This window comes from Emys orbicularis, chromosome 8, assembly GCF_028017835.1.
Source record: "Emys orbicularis isolate rEmyOrb1 chromosome 8, rEmyOrb1.hap1, whole genome shotgun sequence".
Taxonomy (NCBI): Eukaryota; Metazoa; Chordata; order Testudines; family Emydidae; genus Emys; species Emys orbicularis.
This window is the reverse complement of record NC_088690.1, coordinates 3,078,455-3,096,915: the sequence shown is the minus strand read 5'-3', so window position 1 is coordinate 3,096,915 and position 18,461 is coordinate 3,078,455. Positions and strand designations below refer to the sequence as shown.

At 59.0% G+C, this 18,461-nt stretch overlaps 2 protein-coding genes across 2 annotated transcripts in view; one reads left to right on the top strand and one right to left on the bottom strand.

Moving 5' to 3' along the window:
- BTBD19 (BTB domain containing 19) overlaps nt 1–7,710 on the bottom strand; it is a 60,126-nt gene extending 52,416 nt beyond the window's left edge. The window contains exon 1 of the mRNA XM_065409268.1: nt 7,622–7,710. Coding sequence (XP_065265340.1) covers nt 7,622–7,710 — 89 coding nt within the window. The remainder of the gene's footprint in view (nt 1–7,621) is intronic.
- A 4,002-nt stretch (nt 7,711–11,712) lies between these two features.
- Nucleotides 11,713–16,592, top strand: DYNLT4 (dynein light chain Tctex-type 4). Its single transcript, XM_065408859.1, has 2 exons — nt 11,713–11,795; nt 15,848–16,592. Exons 1-2 carry the CDS (start codon nt 11,713–11,715, stop codon nt 16,590–16,592), a joined length of 828 nt encoding a protein of 275 aa, XP_065264931.1.
- Nucleotides 16,593–18,461: the final 1,869 nt, after the last annotated feature.

The following is an 18,461-nucleotide window of genomic DNA, read 5'->3' as shown; positions in this document are numbered from 1 at the left end:
TGCTATGTATCTGAACCTCAAGAATTGAATTCAAGTCTGTCTGTATATTGATCTTTTAACCAACACTCTCTCTCTTTTCTTTTTTTAATAAATTTTAGCTTAGTTAATAAGAATTGACTATAGTATGTATTTTGGGTAAGATCTAAGTTATAATTGAACCTGGGTATGTGGCTGATCCTTTGGGATTGGAAGAATCTTTTCTTTTATATGATGAAGTAAGATTTTCAGTAATCCATCATCATATCTGACAGGTGTGTCTGGATGGAGGCCTGAGGCTGGGTACTTTAAGGGAACTGCATTGTTTGGACTTCTGAGTAACCAGTGAGGTTTTATAGAAGCTGTTTTGTGCTGGTTGGTAAATCTAAGTATTGGAATAACCACCAGCATTTGGGGTTTGTCTGCCCCATTTTGTTTGCAGTTCACCCTGATTGAGTGACCTCATCTGGCTCCCATGGGCAGCGCCGTCACAGCAGGTAACACATCCCCCATGCAGAGTACCCCCTACTCTCATACAGAGTACCCCCTTTCCCCATGCAGAGTATCCTGACTCCCTAATACCCCATGCAGAGTACCCCCTACTCTCACACACAGTACCCCCTTTCCCCATGCAGAGTATCTTGACTCCCATCCCGCCATGCAGAGTATCCTGACTCCCATCCCCCAGGCAGAGTACTCCCTAATACCTCATGCAGAGTACCCCCTACTCTCATACAGAGTACCCCTTCCCCCATGCAGAGTACCCCCAACCCCCCATGCAGAGTACCCCGACGCCCCCATCCCCCAGGCAGAGTATCCCTGCCCACCATGCAATGTACCCCCTAAACCCCCATCCTCCATGCAGAGCTATCCGTGTGCTGCCTCCCTGCAAGTGACTGAGTAAATCGACTCCAGCAGGAGGCCAGGACATGCAGCCTTCACCCCTCCACCTCGCTTCCCACCCACAAATACCAGTCCCACCATGGGGGTGGGGTTACATCCCACTGGGCGGGTATGTCCCTGCATACACACACACGGTGCCTTCTACTGGCTGGACTCAACTGCCCAACCAAGTGTCACGGGCCCTGTACTGCTAGCAGCTAATGGAGATTCCCCTTGCGTTCCCCCCCAGGGCTTTGTGCAGCGGGTCAGGAAGTGCTGAGGGTTCTCATTGTTTGCATGGCTGGTATTGTTTGTTTGGTTGGTTCAAAACTCCATGTAGGGCAGGTAAACCACTTCCTCTGGAAGATTCATAAAACTACGGGCTGCACACCAGTGTGGAGTCAGAACTGAAAAGGAAAGTGCCGTGGGCCCATCGCCTGCACGGAGGGGTTTTCACTCCATGCAGCAGGGAATGGAAAGTCCGGCTGCTGAGAACCAGAAATCTGCTTTTTACCTCCTTTGACTCATGACCCTTGAGTCAGGCAGCTGGGCTAGAACCAGAAATGCTGACAAATAATTCCACCGCGGGTAAACGCCTCCAACCTCCCCATTCTCCCAGGACGCCAGCATGTGGGTGCTGCTGCCAACACCCGCCTGGTGGCACAGCGGGGCCGGCCTGGTTGGGGGCTGCCGCTGCTCACAACGCACAGGAGGAGCCAATTCTACCACCCGAGGATCGCCTGTGCCCACCTCACCATGGCATCTGGGCATTTCACCCCCAGCCAACGGGCCAATCCACCCAGCATCTCTGTGAGCTAAGGCAGGATTCTGATGGTCCCCATTTTGAAGGGAAGGAATAGAGGGGCAGCTCCTCATGGGGCCTGAGGATTTACATGGAAGTGAGGGGCCTAAAGTCTGGGCCTAGTCTGTGGTGGAGCCAAGCCCAGGACCCAAATCTCCCAAGCGCCAGGCACTTGGGACATGGCAATAGGCTGCCTGTGTAGGCTGTGGCCTGAAGGGGCTGGTGAGTCTACTGACCTGGCTTTTGGGTTGAGCCTGTTCTGTGTTTAGTGACTTTTGCCATCTCCAAGCATTATCGTTGGGGCCCTCTCTCTGCCAGCTTATCACAAGCACACCTGCCATTCCCCGAGCACTCTCCATCTCAAAGCACTTCGGGATCTATACACCCATAATGAAATGCAGCTGCCTCTGGTGTGGAAGACATCAACCACCAGCACACATCACGGTGTGCCAGCGGAAGGGTGGTGAGCGTGGCATTTTGGCCAAGAACAGCAAGGCAAAGCTACCCTCTGATGAAGTGTGGGCTCTTTAATACCCGTGTAGAGCAGACAGGGCTTCAAGGACTCAGCCAAAATGCCACAGGGGTGAGTGGCAGGGGACTCGATGTGCCTACGCTGGAAGGCTGAGTCAACCCTGTGGGATACAGGCCGGAGCCCTGGGAATGCAGAGATGATGCTCAGACAATAAACCACCCTGTTAGCACTAAGGGGCAGCGCGTGCTGCATTCCTCGACGGAGCCTAGGATATTCTCTCCATTGCATCACCCAGCCCAGGTCTAAATGAGCCCAGGAACGGGGCATGTCCACCCTCCCCACAAATGCTCTCCGGCAGCTCCAGCCCAAGTGGCCTGGGCTCTCCCAGCAAAGGCCACTGCAGCACGGTCCCTGTCTCCCGCTGCAGACTGCAAACCCTGGACCGGTCTCACTCAACCCACCCTGTTCCTCTCCTGGTGGGCAGTGGGAGCCAGAGGCTGCCCCAAGCAGCTGGGAAAAGCCGCCTGACTCATTGAAACGGGCCCCCCCGGGTCTGGTGTTAAGAACGTTGGAACCCTGTCCTTCGAGGAACTTTGGCCACCTGAGACAAGCCAGTGGCTTGAGCTGTGTCCTTATCCGGCCCCAGCACCTCTGAGCACCTCACTACCTTCAGCGTAGCTTTAATATTACAACCCCCATCATCCTGCTGGGGACCCAGCCTCAGAGACTAAGGGACTTTCCCAAGGTCACACGGGGACTCTGTGGCAGAGCAGGGAATCAAGCCCAGGTCTCTCAAGTGCCCGATGCACGGGGCTGAGCGGTGCTGTCCTGCACCCTACCGCGTGCACTGCAGCCATAGAAGGTAACGCGGGCTGACAGCAGCCAGCTGGGCCCCTGGGGGGTATTTCATGAGCCTGCGCCAGGGAGGAAGGCCCAGAAATCAACAAGCATTAGGAGCCTAAATACCCTGGAGGATCTAGGCCGAACTGTGTAAATCCATCCTTAGCAAGGGGAGAGCAGCCTTCGGAGGGCTCTTGCCTGGCAGAGCAGTTGAGTGAGTGACCAACACGGGCCAAGCTCCATATCCCAGCACCTGAGCCGTCCCATTCCCCCCCACGCGAGACGCTCCCGCATTGTAGCATCAAACTGGCCCTCACGGCACAGAGAACCCCGGGAATCAAAAGGCCCCCGCTCAGGGCAGAGCCTTGCAGGACAGGGCAAAAGGCAGGGGAAGGGATCACTGCCTGTTACATTTCATCCCAAGCTGCTTCCCAAGCCAGCCTCACATCATGGAGCCCGAAACTGCAACCACCTCTGGGGTGAAACACAGCAGCTGTTTAACAGCGCACATCAACACGGCACAACAGCTGAGGCCAGGCAGTGGAGAACATGGGGCCACCGGACAATGCCGGCTGCGTTTGTAATGACTGGGGTTGGACCCCAGCCAGGACACCGGCCCGGCAGTCCCACATCACCTGCCAGTCCCTAGCCATTGCACGGCTGACGGCTGCTCCAGCTGCCTCCTTCCATTACGTGCCATCGGCATTTAGGCCTGAGCTTCCCGGTCCGAGCGGGACTAGGAGCCGGGGGAAGCGAGCGCTCAGAAACCTGCCCCTTGGGTCCCAGATGAAAGTGCTGATGAGGTGCTAGAAAATCTGTTAACCACATTTTTCCACCAGCTCAGCAGGTTTGTCTTTGTGCTTTCGGCAGCCGCCTGCAGCCCTGCACGGTGCTGGAGAGGAAACCCTGCTTCTGCTCACCCCACACGGCCTCCACGAGCAGCAGCGCTGGGCAGCGGAGCCAGAGCTAGGTGCACGGGCCTAGGGCGATGCTTCTTCCCTGCACGCCTTGCTCGCTGCTCTCCCTTAGCAGCCTCAATAAAGCTCCTCCTTCCCGCGGCTCCAGCTTCCTCCTCCACCTCCGGCTCCGGCTCCACTCCGCTTCTAGAGACTAGAGGCTCTTCTCCAGCCCTAGAGCAGGCAGGGCCCGGGCCAGTGGCCAGCCCCGCCCCGCGCTGCCCCGCCCGGGGGCCCGGAGGGAGCAGATTGCTCACGCCCAGCGGCCCGTTCAGCTCTTGGGCTTCTCCGCTGCAGCTGCCACCGCGGGAGACAGTGATGGGCCAATCGTGCTGGGGTGTTGGGAGGCTCTCTGGGCCCACCCCTAGCGAGGCTGGGCTGTGCAAGGCTCGCAGGGAGGGGTGACTTCGCACGCACCCCCGTCGCGCCTGATCGAAGCCAATGGAAAGGTTTGGGTCAGGCCCTTCGGCACGAACCAGGGCTCACGTGACACAGCAGCTGCTCCTGGGTTTCAATTTTAGTGACATGTTGCTGCACCAACTGGTGAAACCCACCACCGGGAGCAAAGGTTGCTGCTTCGCTTGTCCGCAGCCAGTCCTGTCCGGGGCGGGGTGGAGCCGTGTGTGGGGCATGCCGTATACGTCGCTCCTGCCCCGCTGGGCCGGCTCTGCCCTCAGCCCAGTGCACCGCTGGGCCTTGTGACAGGTCCTTCCCTGCTCAGCTTTCGAGCGCTGAAAACCAGCCTGATTTGTTAGTCGCCTGTCACCGGAACTGCAGATTTCCCTTGATCAGAGCAAGTCCCTGGGATTCTAGTTGCTGAACAAAGCAGCTGCAGCGGCGCTGGGGCGGAGCGGTTCTCCGGCTAACTGCACTTGGGGAATGAGGTGCCCTCCTTGGGTGCCCCGGGGGGGCGGGTTACCGCATCATACCTGCCATGCTGGGACTGTCCAAGTCCCCTGATGCCTCACCAATCTGTTGCCCAGCTCCCAGCTCTGTGTGCCACAGGCCCCAGAGCCAGCTGGCCTGGGAGGAAGGACCCTGCGGGGCGGGAGCGGCATGTCCAGGGCAGCGCCAGCCGCACCCGCGACCCTTCACAACTAGATAATGGCCAGGAGGCAGGCGTAGTCGGCCCGATGCTGAGATGAGGCGTGAGCTATCCAATGGTGAGTGGATGCAACTGTATTTATGGGTTTGGCTCCGCTCAGGGCCTCCGGGGTCTAGTACAGACACTGATGCTCGGCCTGTGCCCCACGGCAGAAGAGGGGGTCCAGGGACCCCAGACAGAGCAGTGACCCAGTATGGGGCTGGCAAGGCCTGCCGACGAGGGGGTGGCTGGCCAGGCTCCAGGCGGCCGGGTTAGTCAGCATGGCGTCACCAGCGCGTGTGAACCAGGGTGCACGGCTGATCCTATCTTCAATGGGGGCTTGTGTCACGCCCCCAGAGGGCTCTGCACCCCAACTCTGCAGTGACTCTCGGCCAGCGGGTGAAACAGAAGGTTGATTAGTTGTCTGGAACACAGCGTAGAACAGGTCTTGCTATCACAGAAATCAGGAAGGTTCAGCAAAGTCTGTCTTGGGGGGGACCCAGAGCCCTCGGCTCTCCCCCCGAGTCCCAGTCCAGGAGACCGACTCACTTGTTGCCCAGTTGCCCCTCCTCCATCCTTTGTCTCTTTCCCAGGCAAACTGGTCACCTGGCCTCCATGTCTCTCTTTGTTCTCCAACTCCTTCGGCTGGCTCCTTGAAGAGGATGGGCCCCGGCCATCAGTTGCCAGGATACAGAGTGTCCGGCCATTGTCTGGGCGCTGGCAGCTACCCACTAGGGTTTCTGCCACAATCACGCACCTCTGTCCCACCAGCTAGATACTTGTGCAACACATAGGGGAAACTGAGGCACACACAGTACTCATACAAAACATGAAGAAAGTTCCCACTTCATCCCAGCTTGTCCTGGCCCCTCCCGCCAGCAGAGGTCCTTCACCTCGCCGAGAGGCGGTAGCTAGGTCAACAGAAAGATTCTTCCATCAACCCAGCGCTGTCTACACGGGGACTTAGGTCGGCTTAACGGCGCTGCTCAGGGGTGTGGATTTTTCATCCTCCCCCAACTGACGTAGTTAAACTGACCTAATTGTCTAGTGTAGACCAGGCCTGAGTCAAGGCGACGTGGCTGAGTTCATGGGGCATTAAGTTCCTCAAAAGAAACAATCGTGGGCATGCGACTGGCTTCCCGCGCTCACCAGCTAGCCACGGCCTCAGCCCCCTCGTCAAGCAGGCGGTTTCCATTTCACAGGAAGGGAACCCAAAGAGCAGTGGCAGCGCACACCTTCCTCACGCCGGGGTCTCTCACCGGCCGTCCCAGGCTCCTGGTTCCTCTCTGAACTCTCCCCAGCATGGCTAGCAGACAGCAAGTGCCCTAAAACAGTCACGGGGCGGCTGCACTGTGCTCCAGCGCCGAGCTGGCAGGGCGGGGCCAGTAGCTGCATTCCAGCCTGCTCGCCGGCCAGGAGCAACGCCGCTGGGGGATGTCTCCTCTGCAGGCAGCCGCTCGGTTCATCCGGATGACGTTCTCTCCAACAAAATGGAGGTGATGGTATCGGCTCTCAGATCCAAGGAGAACAGTGTGACTCTTCAGACTGGGCGAAGCAGCTCCAAGACTGTGGCCCCTCCACAGGGGAGCCTGGAGGGTGGAAGTCTGGGGTCTGGTGCGTTTATGAGTTCAGTATCAGATCCTGCGTTGTCTCCCACAGGGACTTCCACCCTCCCCTTGGTTTCAGTGCTCAGATGGGCCCCGCAAGCTCCCCCCAGAATAAAGAACTGTCGGTGGCTCAGCTCACAGACCCACACCACGGCCCCATCCCCTCCCCCTCGAATGGATTTCAGTGGGTGACTTGCTTGCATCAGAGCACAGGGTTGTCCCTAGGTTGGCGAAATCAGCCCTCAGGTGCCAGCCGGTTCTGCACACGGGCTTGTCAAATGGTTTGCAAGAAGTGAATTGAAATTGCAAAAGTTTGCATAATATTCTTAGCGTGGGGGCCAATTTAACTACAGCTACCCTATCCCATGGGCTTGCTGTCGGCAGCAGCGGGGCCAGCTATTTGTGAGAGCGCTAGGAGGTTACATCTGACAACGCTCGCTTTAAGCATAAAGCTGAGGGTCCTTGGCCACTGCGTGGTAACCAAGTCAAACATCTTCTGCGTTGCATTCACAGAGCACCGTTCATTCTGACGGAGCCCAGCGAACTTTGCAAACTTACATGGACAGAGACAGAGACAGATTTTCAAAGCAGTCTAGGGGACCTCAACACATGTTTAGATACGTGTCTAAACCCTCTAGGCTGCTCTGAAATTTTCAGCCGCCCCACACAGAGCACTTTGTCCAGCACAGGAATGCAGCCATCTCTGGGATGAGACGCGGCAACTGCTTCACGGCCCACAGCAACGCTGCACAAAGGTTTTGGACCGGAAATAAAGGGAGTAGCCCACAGCATAGAGGCCCTCAGGAATGATGCTGGGTACAGTGTGGCCGGGCAGAGGGCTGTGCCCGCACACACTCTGGCAGTGGGCGCAGAGGGAGGGTGGCTGAGTTTCCATAGGGTGGATTTCAGGGACAGTTAAGTGCCCACCCTCAGTACCAGCCGTAGCCTCCGTGCCCAGGCATATCCCCGGCCTAGCCCAGCCGCTCCCCCGGCCCAGCTCACCTGAACTGCGGGTTGTTGATGAGGCTCCTGACGGCTGCGGCGAAGGCAGCTGCGTCCCCTTCCAGGACGGCCGAGCCGGCGTAGGCCATGGCCTGGGGTGGCGACCGAGGCAGGCGGGAGGGAGCTGGGCTGAGCGTGTGGCAGAGAGAGCCAGCCAAGTTCAGCCTCAGCCAGGGCTCCCCCGGCCTGCGGGTTGCTATCTCGCTCAGCGCCTTGTGGAGAGCTGGCGGGAACGGGAGAGGGAGCAGGGCCAGAGACGGGGAGGCAGGCTTAGGCCACGGGGAGGAGGCCCCTGCTGCAAGTAACAGAGCTCATCACTAAGGAAACCGGCAGCTGCCCAGCTCCAGAAATCCAGCGGCTGCCGACAGGGTGTGTGGGAAACCCGTGAGCCTGAACTGAGAGGAGCAGGGTCAGAGTCTCGAGCGAGGCAGCCAGCCGGCCCCGGGGCCAGGCCGAGGAAAGGCAGCAAACTAGAGGGGAGCAGGAGTGGCAGGACAGGAGTTCTGCACCGGAAAGCAGCTGGAAAATCTCCCCCCTCCTCCCCAGCATCTCCTTTCCAGAGCAAGCCAGAGCCAGCCACGGTCTCTGAGCTCAGCAGTGGCTCAGCCTCGGAACTGACGGGCTGGTCCGCGGCCAGCTCCTGGGGCGACGCTATTGAGCTGAGCTCCGTCCCTGAGAGAAAGCAAACGGATCCCGGCGGCTGAGCACTTTCCGGTCCCCCCCCAGCCCCACCCGTCGTTCAGGTCGGCTGGATAGCTGCTGCCACTTCCGGGGCCCCCGCAGGCTCTTAGTTCCCAAACGTAGGGCAAAGTCGCAGCTGGGGTCCCAAAGAGCATGCGTGGGCGTGTGGGCACGCACCTTTGCTATGGCGCTGTCTGGGCCAGTGCTCGGAGTGGGCCCAGGCCTCCAGGGGAGATCCCGGTGCTTGCAGGAAGAGGTGGGGTGTTCTCATCCCATGGGAGTCCTTGAAAGCCCAGAGGAAGTCTACACACACCAGCCCTGTGCCCCTCTTGGCTAGCGATAGCCCACAGTGCTACAGCAGAGGGGCCCACGCTCAACACTAACGATCTGTCTCCAGCCTCCCCTGCCTGGGTTTTGTCCCCGAGAAGCTGGTACTGAGGCAGCCACTGACCTTTGCCAGTCCCCTTGCGGCCGGACGATGGAGGGAGGGCGGGGGCGCAGCTGCTTGGACGAAGGGTCTCTTTGTGCCATCTCGCGGATGAGCTGCAAGGAGCCAGGGCCCGCGTGGCAGAGACAGCAGCCTTGCGACGCCCGGCCTCGAGTCGCTGCGGGTACTGCTAGTGCAAAAGGCACCCCAGCTGCCGTCCCGCACCCAAGCCCACGTTCACGCACGCCCGACCCTGGAAACAGGGCCTCGCTGCCGGGCACTTCCTCGCACCACTCCGAGGCCTGTGGCCACCCCCTGTAGCAATGCGGCTCCCCGTCTCCTGACGCTGCTTCGGCGCGTCAGCGGTGAGTCCCGGTGGTGGCTGGCGCGGCAAAGGAGCATTGCAGCCACCCCTCGTCCTCGCCAGCCTTCCCATGTGGCGTCCGACCAGGATCACACCTGTTCCCCCCTCCCTTTCAGCAAATGCCCGGCACCCTGGCAGAGGCCCTGGGCTGCCACTAGCACACCAGTGGCTCCCAGGTGCAACGCTCCTTTGCAGGAGACATGACCGACCCAGGTGGCACAGTGCCAATGCTGATGGGAAGTGGGAACGGCTGGGAGGAGCTGGCTGGGGCCTCAATGAGCTGTGAACCTCCCTGCCCCTCCCACCCGCCCTCAGACACGTGCCCACAGGAACGAGCGGTACCCGGGGTGTGACCCTCAGGAGCAGGGGGCTGGTCCCTTGAACATCTGGACCGGTCCTGGTGCAGAACTCTCCTGTTCACAGGGTCTGTCCACACGAACGGACACCAAAGCAGGGCTGGAGGAAGGCGAAAGCACTTCAGGCTCGTGCCAACTCCTGGCGCCTCGTGTCCAGATCAGAATCTCAGCATTCACTAGAAAAAAAATGTTCCCCACCCTCATGGCTGCAAAGAAACGTTTGACATGTGACCTGACTGTAACTGACACCTGCCTGAGTCTGCAGACAGCCTGAAACAATCTCTCCAAGTAGGTGTGAACCGCCCCATTCATCTTACCCTTGAAACTTGCTGCCACCCTAGCGAGACCCAGGGACATGATTATGGGGGGTACCCCCTTTGAGGTGTCCGTAGGAACCCAGATTGCCTGAAATTTGGATTTGTTCCTTTCCCCTCTCTCTCCCTCATCTCCAGTCTTTGGTTCAGGGCTGAATTCAGTGACCCACGGCTGGCGAGAGCAGAGTCCACCTTGAACCTTCTGGCAGCTACGGTGAGCGGAGCCCTATAAATACGTGAGGTGAGAGAGAGACCCGCAAGGCCATTCACTCCTCTCCTCACTGGTCTAGTGCATTAAACAAACAAATCATTGCCAAAACAAGCTAGGGTGGAAGCATGAGGGTGATCCATCTTCATGCTTCAGGGCAGAAGATAATTGCCAGCGAGGGGACAGGAGGAAATCTCACAGCGAGGTGAATCATGGCATGAGAGGCGGCCCAGTCTTCCTTCAAACCGTCCAGCTCTGACCCGTGTTGAAGACAGAACTGCGGGCTGGATGGCGTATTCGTCTGTTCTGCAACTGCAGGAAGCACAACGCTGGACTGAATGAACTGTGCCGGGGCAGGAGCTCCTGCCGCATGGTCCTAGATTTGCCCTCACGCAGCTGCGCTGACGGGCGCATTGGCCACGTGGGGAAGTAGAAGACGCCCTGCCTGAGGCTGCCCCTATTCAAGAGGAACCACTTGTGTTCTGGGCTAGTGTGAACAGCGCCTAGTGCAGTGGGGTTCTGGTCTGACAAGAGCGCCTAGATGCTATGGGAATATAAATGACCAATAATAATGAAAGGGACACACTCTGCTGAAAGCACCCCTTGGTAACACACGTCCTTCCCTGGGCCACACACAACACTTCAGATTATTAAAGAGGAAAGAATTTTAGAAACCCATTGAGCTTTTCTCTAGTTCTGCTCTTCGGTCACCCGGCGTGTCTCTTTTTTTGGCCAATAAAAGAGAACGAAATCCTGGTCACTGCTCTCAGGGGTCTGGGAGGGCACTGTTGGGTTGCAAACCCTTCCGGGAGCAGTTATACATTTAAAAATATCTACTCCGCTCGGATTTTTTTTTTTTAACTAATAGAAACATTTCTACAGGCCTTTAGGTTTGTACAAGGTTTGTTTGTACAAAGTCTAAATCTGAGGGCAAAGCAGAGGTGATCGCTCCCCTCTCAAATGCTGGTCGGGATCCAGCTAGCTAGATACAGGTGTCACAGAGTGTGGGGGAGTCAGGGCCCTGCACCCCTCTTCCTGAGATTCACCAGGACTCTCAGCCAGCCAGTAACACAGAAGGTTTATTAGATGAAAGGAACACGGTCCCAAGCAGAGCATGTAGGTACAACCAGAACCCCTCAATCAAGTCCTTCTGGGGGGTTTAGGGAGCTTAGACCCCAGCTTGGGGTTCCCTGCGTTGCACCACCCAGCCCAAACTGAAACCAAAAACCTCTCCAGCAGCTCTCTCCCCCCTCCCCCCAGCTCCTCCTCTCCTTTGTCCAGTCTCCCGGCCAGAAGGTGTCACTTCTCCCAACCCCCTCCTGGCTCAGGTTACCAGCTCAGGTAGCTTCCTTTCCATCCCCAATGCAACCCCCCTGCAACAGTCCCAGGTCAAATCCGCCCCACTCCCTGCTCCATCACACCCGGCCACAAAACAATCATACACCATAAGAGTTGGTTCTTTTAGAGTTGACACCCGCAGCCACTCCCTGTGTTCAGGGCAGTTTGTTCACACACTCGATGCTACAGGGAGCTAGATTTGGTAGCTAGACAGGTATAGATTTGGTGTCTGGGTTTGTCACTTTCTTAAATGAATCCCCAAAGAGAGAAGGCGTGTGTTGGGCAGAATGCAGAGGAGAGCGCCCGGTACCGGGCAGCGAAGAGTTAAAGCTATTCAGCATGAGGGCCAAAGGATTTCAGAGTCACATAGCAACACCTAATGTTTCACTACCAAATAAACACAATGCCTTTCATTTTTGGGCAGCGTCCCTACTACACAATGTCCCGGCCCCTCCTGGAAAGTCACACAGGAGCCGAGGGGGAAAGGTAGGTCTGGTGGTGAAGAAATCAGCGGCCAGGCAATGACTCCAGCTCAGGAGAGTCATGGTGGGACGAGGGGGGGGCTGAGACTGGACTGAGTGGGTGGGAGCAGTGGCATGGAGGTGACCAGGCAGGTTGGAGCATCAGAGAGGACCGAGGGAGGGGGATGCAGTGAGGGAGGGCAAGAGGCCGCAGGACAAAGCAATGTGGAGAGTCAAAGGGCAGTGTGATCAAGCAGGAAGGATGCGTGGGGTGATGTCTGGGAGGATGCACATGGCACTAGTCCTGGAAGCTTTGCAAACCAGGCCGGGCAATTCTGAATTGGATTCTGACGGAGGCTGGGGTGAGAGGGTCCAACAGGTCCTCAGAGCCAGAGATCAGTGGGGCTGCGACATCCCGAAGCCTCTGAAGTGCAGAGTGGAGATAAAGGAGACCATGAAAGGTGCGGTGATAGCCAGGGCAGGACGTGATTGAGAGATGAATACGGCTCTGATTAGAAGCAGGGTCGAGGCCAGGATCCATTCCCGAGAGAGGCAGGGGACAGGGGACTCAGAGACCAGGGACAAGATCTACAAAAAGAGAGCCCTGGTTTTGGGTGCCCGGCTTGAGACCCCTTAAAGCCCCGGCCCTCTGGAAATCAAGGCCTTTGTATCCACTCGCCCCTTCTGACACTGTTGGCCAAAGCAACGAGGGAGGAAAAAGGTGTCTGGGGTGAAGTGGGACTCCCAGGTTCCTGCCCTCCACTAGGGCTGGGCAAGGAGAGGGGCCAGGGGCATGCGGGCACTAGTGGATATTTAGGTCTATGGCAGAGAGGTGAGAGAGCGTCTTGATGCAGGGGAGGGCCAAAGACAAGTGGTGAGTGAGGAGGGGGCCAATAACAACCCCCCGGGGTGCTGGGAAGAGATGGTGGAACTTCCTTGGCTGCCAGCCCCGGACACGTGACATGGGTCAGGGTACAAGACAGCGGTACCCCTGGCACATGGCAAGGGCTGGTATCGGCTCCCTCCGGGGGCTGCTGCCACTTTAAAAAGAAAAAAATTGCAAATAAACCTGCATCTCACCCCAAACCGAGGCCCCAATCCTGCCATTAGATCTCCACGGGTCAGGTCTAGCCCCGGGGGTGCCCCATGGGCGCAGGGGGTGCCTGCTGGGATCCAATCCCAGGATCAGGGCCTGGGAGTCAGGGCTGGAGGTCGGGGTAGGTGATCTGTTGGCCCCTGCCAGAGGAGGGGATAGGACAGCCTGGCCTTGCCTTCTAGCAAGCAAACCCTGCTGCCCAAAACACCACAAAATTCAGGAGGGAAAGAAGGAAAAAAACCCCAGGGCTTCAGAGAAATTGTACAGGCAACACAGTCACGGATCGGAGCCTGCCTGCCCTGCCCCCGTGCTTTTGAAGACTCTTGCATTGAACTGTCACATCAACGAGCCAATGATTTACCGCAGCGGGGGGAATTATTAAGCCAGCAGGCAGGGGCAGGGGCCTCCAGGGGAGCGCACAGCAAGCCAGTGCAAGTGCTGGCGAGATAATGGGCATTAACACTCTTCCCTGGGGTATCTCCGCTCACGGATCCGGGGGACGGTGACCAATCCCACAGCCCCCCCGTCGGAGCAGGTGGCACTGCCAGGTGAGAGCGCGCCGGAGGCTTGCCTGCTGAAATGACACCACAAATTCCTTTCGCCCCACTGCATTTGGGCTGTTTCCAAGTGAAGGATCAATTATTAATTGCAGGCTCGTTTATTTTCTAGCCATTGCAAAGAAAAAGCAAATGACAGTGAAGCTCAGAAATAATATTGCCCTGGCTTCCATTGTAACTCGCCTGCATGCAGATGGATCCTCGTTTTCTGTGAAAACGCCCCAGTGCAGATGGGACGCGGGCAGCGAGGTGTCCTGCTTATTTATTTGTTCCCACTGCATTGCTTATAGTACAACTGAGCCTTCCGGGACCGGGACCGCCCACCCACCCACATGCACAAGGGACGTGAGCTGGCACCCGTTGGCGTCAATGGTGAAGCTCCCACTGAATTCTCCGGCGGAGGATCAGGCACTGGGAGATCCCGCCTAGGTGTGGGTGGGGGCTGGGTCCCAGCCTACAGCCACACTCGGAGCTGGAGGTGGGACACCCAACTCAAGTAGGGTGAGAGTGAGCCGGCTCAGCAGGATGGGCCGTGGTGAGCCGTGGGAGGGGCTAGCCGCCCCAAGTACAAACCCACTGAGACCTCATGGGTAGCTCTAGGACAGCTAGTGCGAGTATGTCTCCTGGGGCTGGGAATCACGCCACCACCTCCAGTGTAGACACAGCCCGGTGGGTTGTACTCACCTGCTCACCCGCCCCGTGAACCAGGCGCACTGCAAGGCTGGGGTCTCTGCCTTTGTACCCAGGGCACTTGCAACTGACTCAAAGAGCAGGGAGACTCCTGCCCCTTGGAAAGATGAAGCAGGCGCGCTTTAGTGGCTACATATTCTCTCAATGGCGCCCCCAGAAACGAGCAGGCTCTTTGCATGAGCTGGACAAAGCACTAGAGAACATGTGTGCCTTGACCCCAGAGGAACGTCCTTCCTGGCTCCTGTACGTCTCTGGCTGGAATTTGTTTCTTATTAGTCCATTTAAAGGGGGAAACCCCCAAGCGTGCCCACGTCGGTAACGGGGAATGGCACTGAAAACTGGGAGAGACGTGTTAACATCAACCCCATGCTCGCAAGGGGGTGACGGGTGAATTTCAGTGAAGTTCTCGGGTGTGGTCCAGCTCGGCCCCCAGAGGCTCCGATCCTTAGTCCGACCCTCTGGCCAGGGCTTTCCTGACACCCGGCGTAGGGGTGAGAGACTTCCCGTATCCAGCGAGGCCGGAAACAGCCCAGAAAGCCAGCCTCCCTCCTTGGCAGTTCTGCTTCTTGACTCTTGGCGGCAGTTGGGAAGTGCAGCCCCGGGGGAGGCCAGCCAGACTCCCTCACCCCTCCACGGAAAGGAGAGTGCACACTGGGTCGGGGCTTGTCCCGGCCATGCCAGTTTTCCGGCTTCCATTTCATAGGTTCTCAGTCACAAAGGCACCAGATACCACGGGGATGGGCCCGAGGAGACTAAAATAGGAAATCTCTTGTCAAAGCCAAGGGAGCTGGTGCTCCGTTTAAAATGCCCCAGTCACATGCAATGGGACCATCCTCCGGGCCTTAGTTACATCCCTTTGACTGAGTAATTGGCCTTTCTTGGAGGCCCTTGTCTTTGCTGCCCTTGGCACAGCTGCTCTGTATACGTCTCCCAAAGGGAAAGGGGATCGGCTCTTGGTCATCCTCCCACCGAGCGGCCTGTCAAACGGCCCAGCCGCTGGGACTCTTGCCGGGGTCTCTCCGGAGCCGTTTGGCTCGCCGTGGAATGCAGGGACTTGGGGGCAGAGTAAATACTAGCGAACCAGAATAGAAACAGCCTTGAGCTCACAAGCTAAAGCTACAGCGGCTGGGGAGTTCAGAGCGGGGTTAGGGACAGGCAGAGTCTGACGCTGCCAATGGCTAGACACAAAGGGGGGAGAAAGCAGCCGGAAGGAGTTGAAAGATGCCTGATGTGTCTGCGAGTTAACTCGGACCTTCCTGGCTTTTGTGGGCGTTATCCCCAGAGCACCACCGCAGCACAACAGGAGAGCGATTCTCAGGGAACTCGCTCAGCGCAGGCCAGGGCACTTGGCGGGAGGCAGCTCCGGCACCGGGGTTCCTGCGCTACGCGGGTTGGAAGCAGGAGCCGCTCGCTCAGGCTCGCTGATGGTCCCAGACACTTTGCTAAGAGCATCCAGGGCTATGGAACGTGCCTCGAGGTCTCGCTGCACCAGGGAGATGGCCCCTTGTTCCAATGGTTGTCAGTACCAGGTCCGCCCAGATCCCCGTCCCCATTTGGTGTTGGAAGCTCCTTGAGCGTAGCAGGACAATGCCATTTCCAGCATCGCTACGGGAAGGCGTTAGTCGCCATAACCCTGAGCCCAGGGGTCCTGCCTGCCATCGGCCAGGCAGGCGGCGAGCTGGGAGGGTGGTGGAAGCGGGGTAACCTGACAGCACAGCTCTTCTCTTTGCCCAGACCCAGGTGTCACCCCGGGGCCATGGCAGGCAAGCCGCTAGCACTGTCCCAGGAGGCTCTGGCCCAGTTCAACCAGGCGGTAGCGTCAGAGAACCCGGAGGCCGCACGCCTGAGGGCGGGCTCGCTGTCCACCCGCCGCAGCTCTCACTCGGTGGACAACCCGCCCAGGCCCCTGATGCGGCTGAAGAGCATAGAGGAGGGGAAGCCGCCCTCCCTGCACTCCCGGAGGAGCTCCGTCATGAGCATCACCAACGCCCCCTTCACCAGCCGAAGAAACTCTGTCTCCATGGCAATGGGAGGGAGGCGCCTCTCCATCGGCCCCTGGATGCACAGCGGGCGGGTGAGTTTCTCGGGGCTCCCCCTCTTCCAGCCCATCCGGGAGACGCAGTATGAGAACACCTACAAGACCCGGCCAGACGAAGGCTGCAAGTTCGACGCCTGCCGGGCCCAGCGGGCACTGGAGTCTATCCTCGCCAGTTACCTGGGGGATGCCAAGTACAACCCGGTGACGAGCGGGCAGCTGGCCCAGAGCCTGTCTGAGCTCATCCGCAGCCGCCTGAAGGACCTCACCCCGCCCCGCTACAAGCTGGTCTGTAACGTCTTCCTGGGCCAGCAGGACCAGCAGAGCCTGCAGGTGGCCAGCCGCTGCCTCTGGGACCCGGAGAATGACAGCGTCGCCTCCGCCACCTTCGTCAACGCCTCCCTCTTCGCCGTGGCCACGGTGCACGGGCTGTACTTCGAGTAGCGCCCGGGCCAGCTCCTGCCAGGATCGGAGTGCCACACTCCGCCGACGGCACGGCAGCAGAGGCCCAGCCAGAAATAAAGAGAAGCCCGCCCTGACCTCTGGGGCTTGTATTAACTCACGTGTTTTCTTAACCAGATGTGGGGCTGGCCGGCGGCACGGGGAAGCCTGGCCTTTGTGCTTTGCTGGCATGGCTGTTCCCCGGGTTCCACTCGCTGTCGGGGGGTTGCGATGGGGACTGCTGTACCACATAAAGGCCCCAGCCGAGCTCGGGGCCCCACTGCGTCAGGCGCTGTACGACAGAGGGAGAGCTCAGCGTGTGCACTGACCAGGCAGGCAAAGGGGCGGGAGCGGGGACGTTCTGCCCCTTTCGCAGAGAGAGGAAAGCTCAGATTGTTACGCCTGCCTACAAGGTTTCGACGTCTGGCAACCTCGGCCTAAGGGACTTTCCCCAGGGCACATGGGGAAGCTGTAACAGAGCCGGGAACTCCTGCATCCCCCGCTGGTGCCTGGATCGGGGCCTGTCCTGCTGGGAAAGTGAGGGCAGAGATTGAGCACCAGAGCTCTGGCTGTTCTGAGCAAGTCCCTGGAGCCCTCCCAGCCCCGGCTTTCTGGCTACTCCCGCGGTAGGAGGCCGCTGCTGAGCCCCAAGGACAGGGGCGCATTGGAGGCCCTCCTGCCGCTCCACCTAGCCACCCCCCAGCTCGCCCAGCCTGCCCTGAGCCACAAGGGACTGGTCTGAGCCAGTGGTCCCGACTCGTGTCCATCGGGTGAGAGGGCAACTAGCCCCTAAGGGCAGGCCAAGGACCAGCACGAACCGGAGGGAAGGGCGCTCACGGGCAGATGTTAACACCCTCCCACCCAAGCCCAGGCCTTAGGAGCCTTCCAGAGGGCATGAGTGGGAAGGTATGGAGCGCCACCCTCGCCCCACGCAGGGCAGGGAACTGAGCGCCAGAGGACTCAGCGGGTCTGGGCTCGCCAGGAGCCCTGCCTCCCACTCCCACAGCCAGAGCCATAGCGGGGCCCTGCAGCTCTGTCATCACGTGCCCCCATTGGCGCTAGGCCCCAGCTCGCTCGTGCTGTGCCCCCAGGGGGGCCCAGACTGAGAGAGTAGCTGTGTCACCACCAGCAGCCTCCCACCCACAGAACAGCCCCTTTGTCTGGACGCTGACAATGCCAGCACAGTCTGCGCGGGCGCCCACCCGGGAGGAGGCAGGTGCAGCTCGCGCCGGGCGCAATAGTGGGGTCTGCAGGAGCCAGCTCCGGCCAGGAGAGCACCGGAGGCAACAGGAACGGGGCAAGGGGTGGCTAAGAAAAGGAGAATCCTGGGGGTGCTGCCAAAAATGGCTGGAAAGCTGCAGAGGGGAAGGCGCAGCCTAGGGAGGAAGGCTGGGCTGGTACTTGGGGAGCAGGGCTGGAGGGAGCTGGGTTCGCGGCCCAGCTCAGCCACCATTGCCACCTCTCACCTTTGAGGGCCCTCGGAAAGCCCCAGCTCCTGGAGGCACGGGGGCGGCGCCGCTTCCCGTTCAAAAAGGCAGAGGTAGTTCCCAGCCCTCGAGAGCGTGGAGAGAAGCTCAGAGAAAGGAGCTGAGGGGACCCCACGACTCAGCCGGCGGAAGGCCAGGTTCAGGTCTGAAATCTGGGAACGTTAAGCCAATCTCAGGGGTTTTGAATGCGTGGGGTTGGCGACCTGCTCTCCGCTGGTAGCACCCCAGCTCCCTCTCCACGCAATGGGGCGAGTTCTTCCCTGCCTCGCGGGGTGAAGCTGTTAACCAGCGGCAGGTGCTGACGTTCTAGTGGCAAGGAGCCCCTTGCTAGCCAGCTGCCCAAAACTCCCTGCCCTGCAAGCACCAGGCAAAGGAAACTGCACCG

Excerpts from the sequence above, each read along its gene's own strand:
- DYNLT4 (XM_065408859.1), top strand. The coding sequence starts at position 11,713 with ATGCCTTTCATTTTTGGGCAGCGTCCCTACTACACAATGTCCCGGCCC. Across the intron at positions 11,796-15,847 it reads ACAGGAGCCGAGGGGGAAAG|ACCCAGGTGTCACCCCGGGG; the intron begins GTAGGTCTGGTG and ends CTCTTTGCCCAG.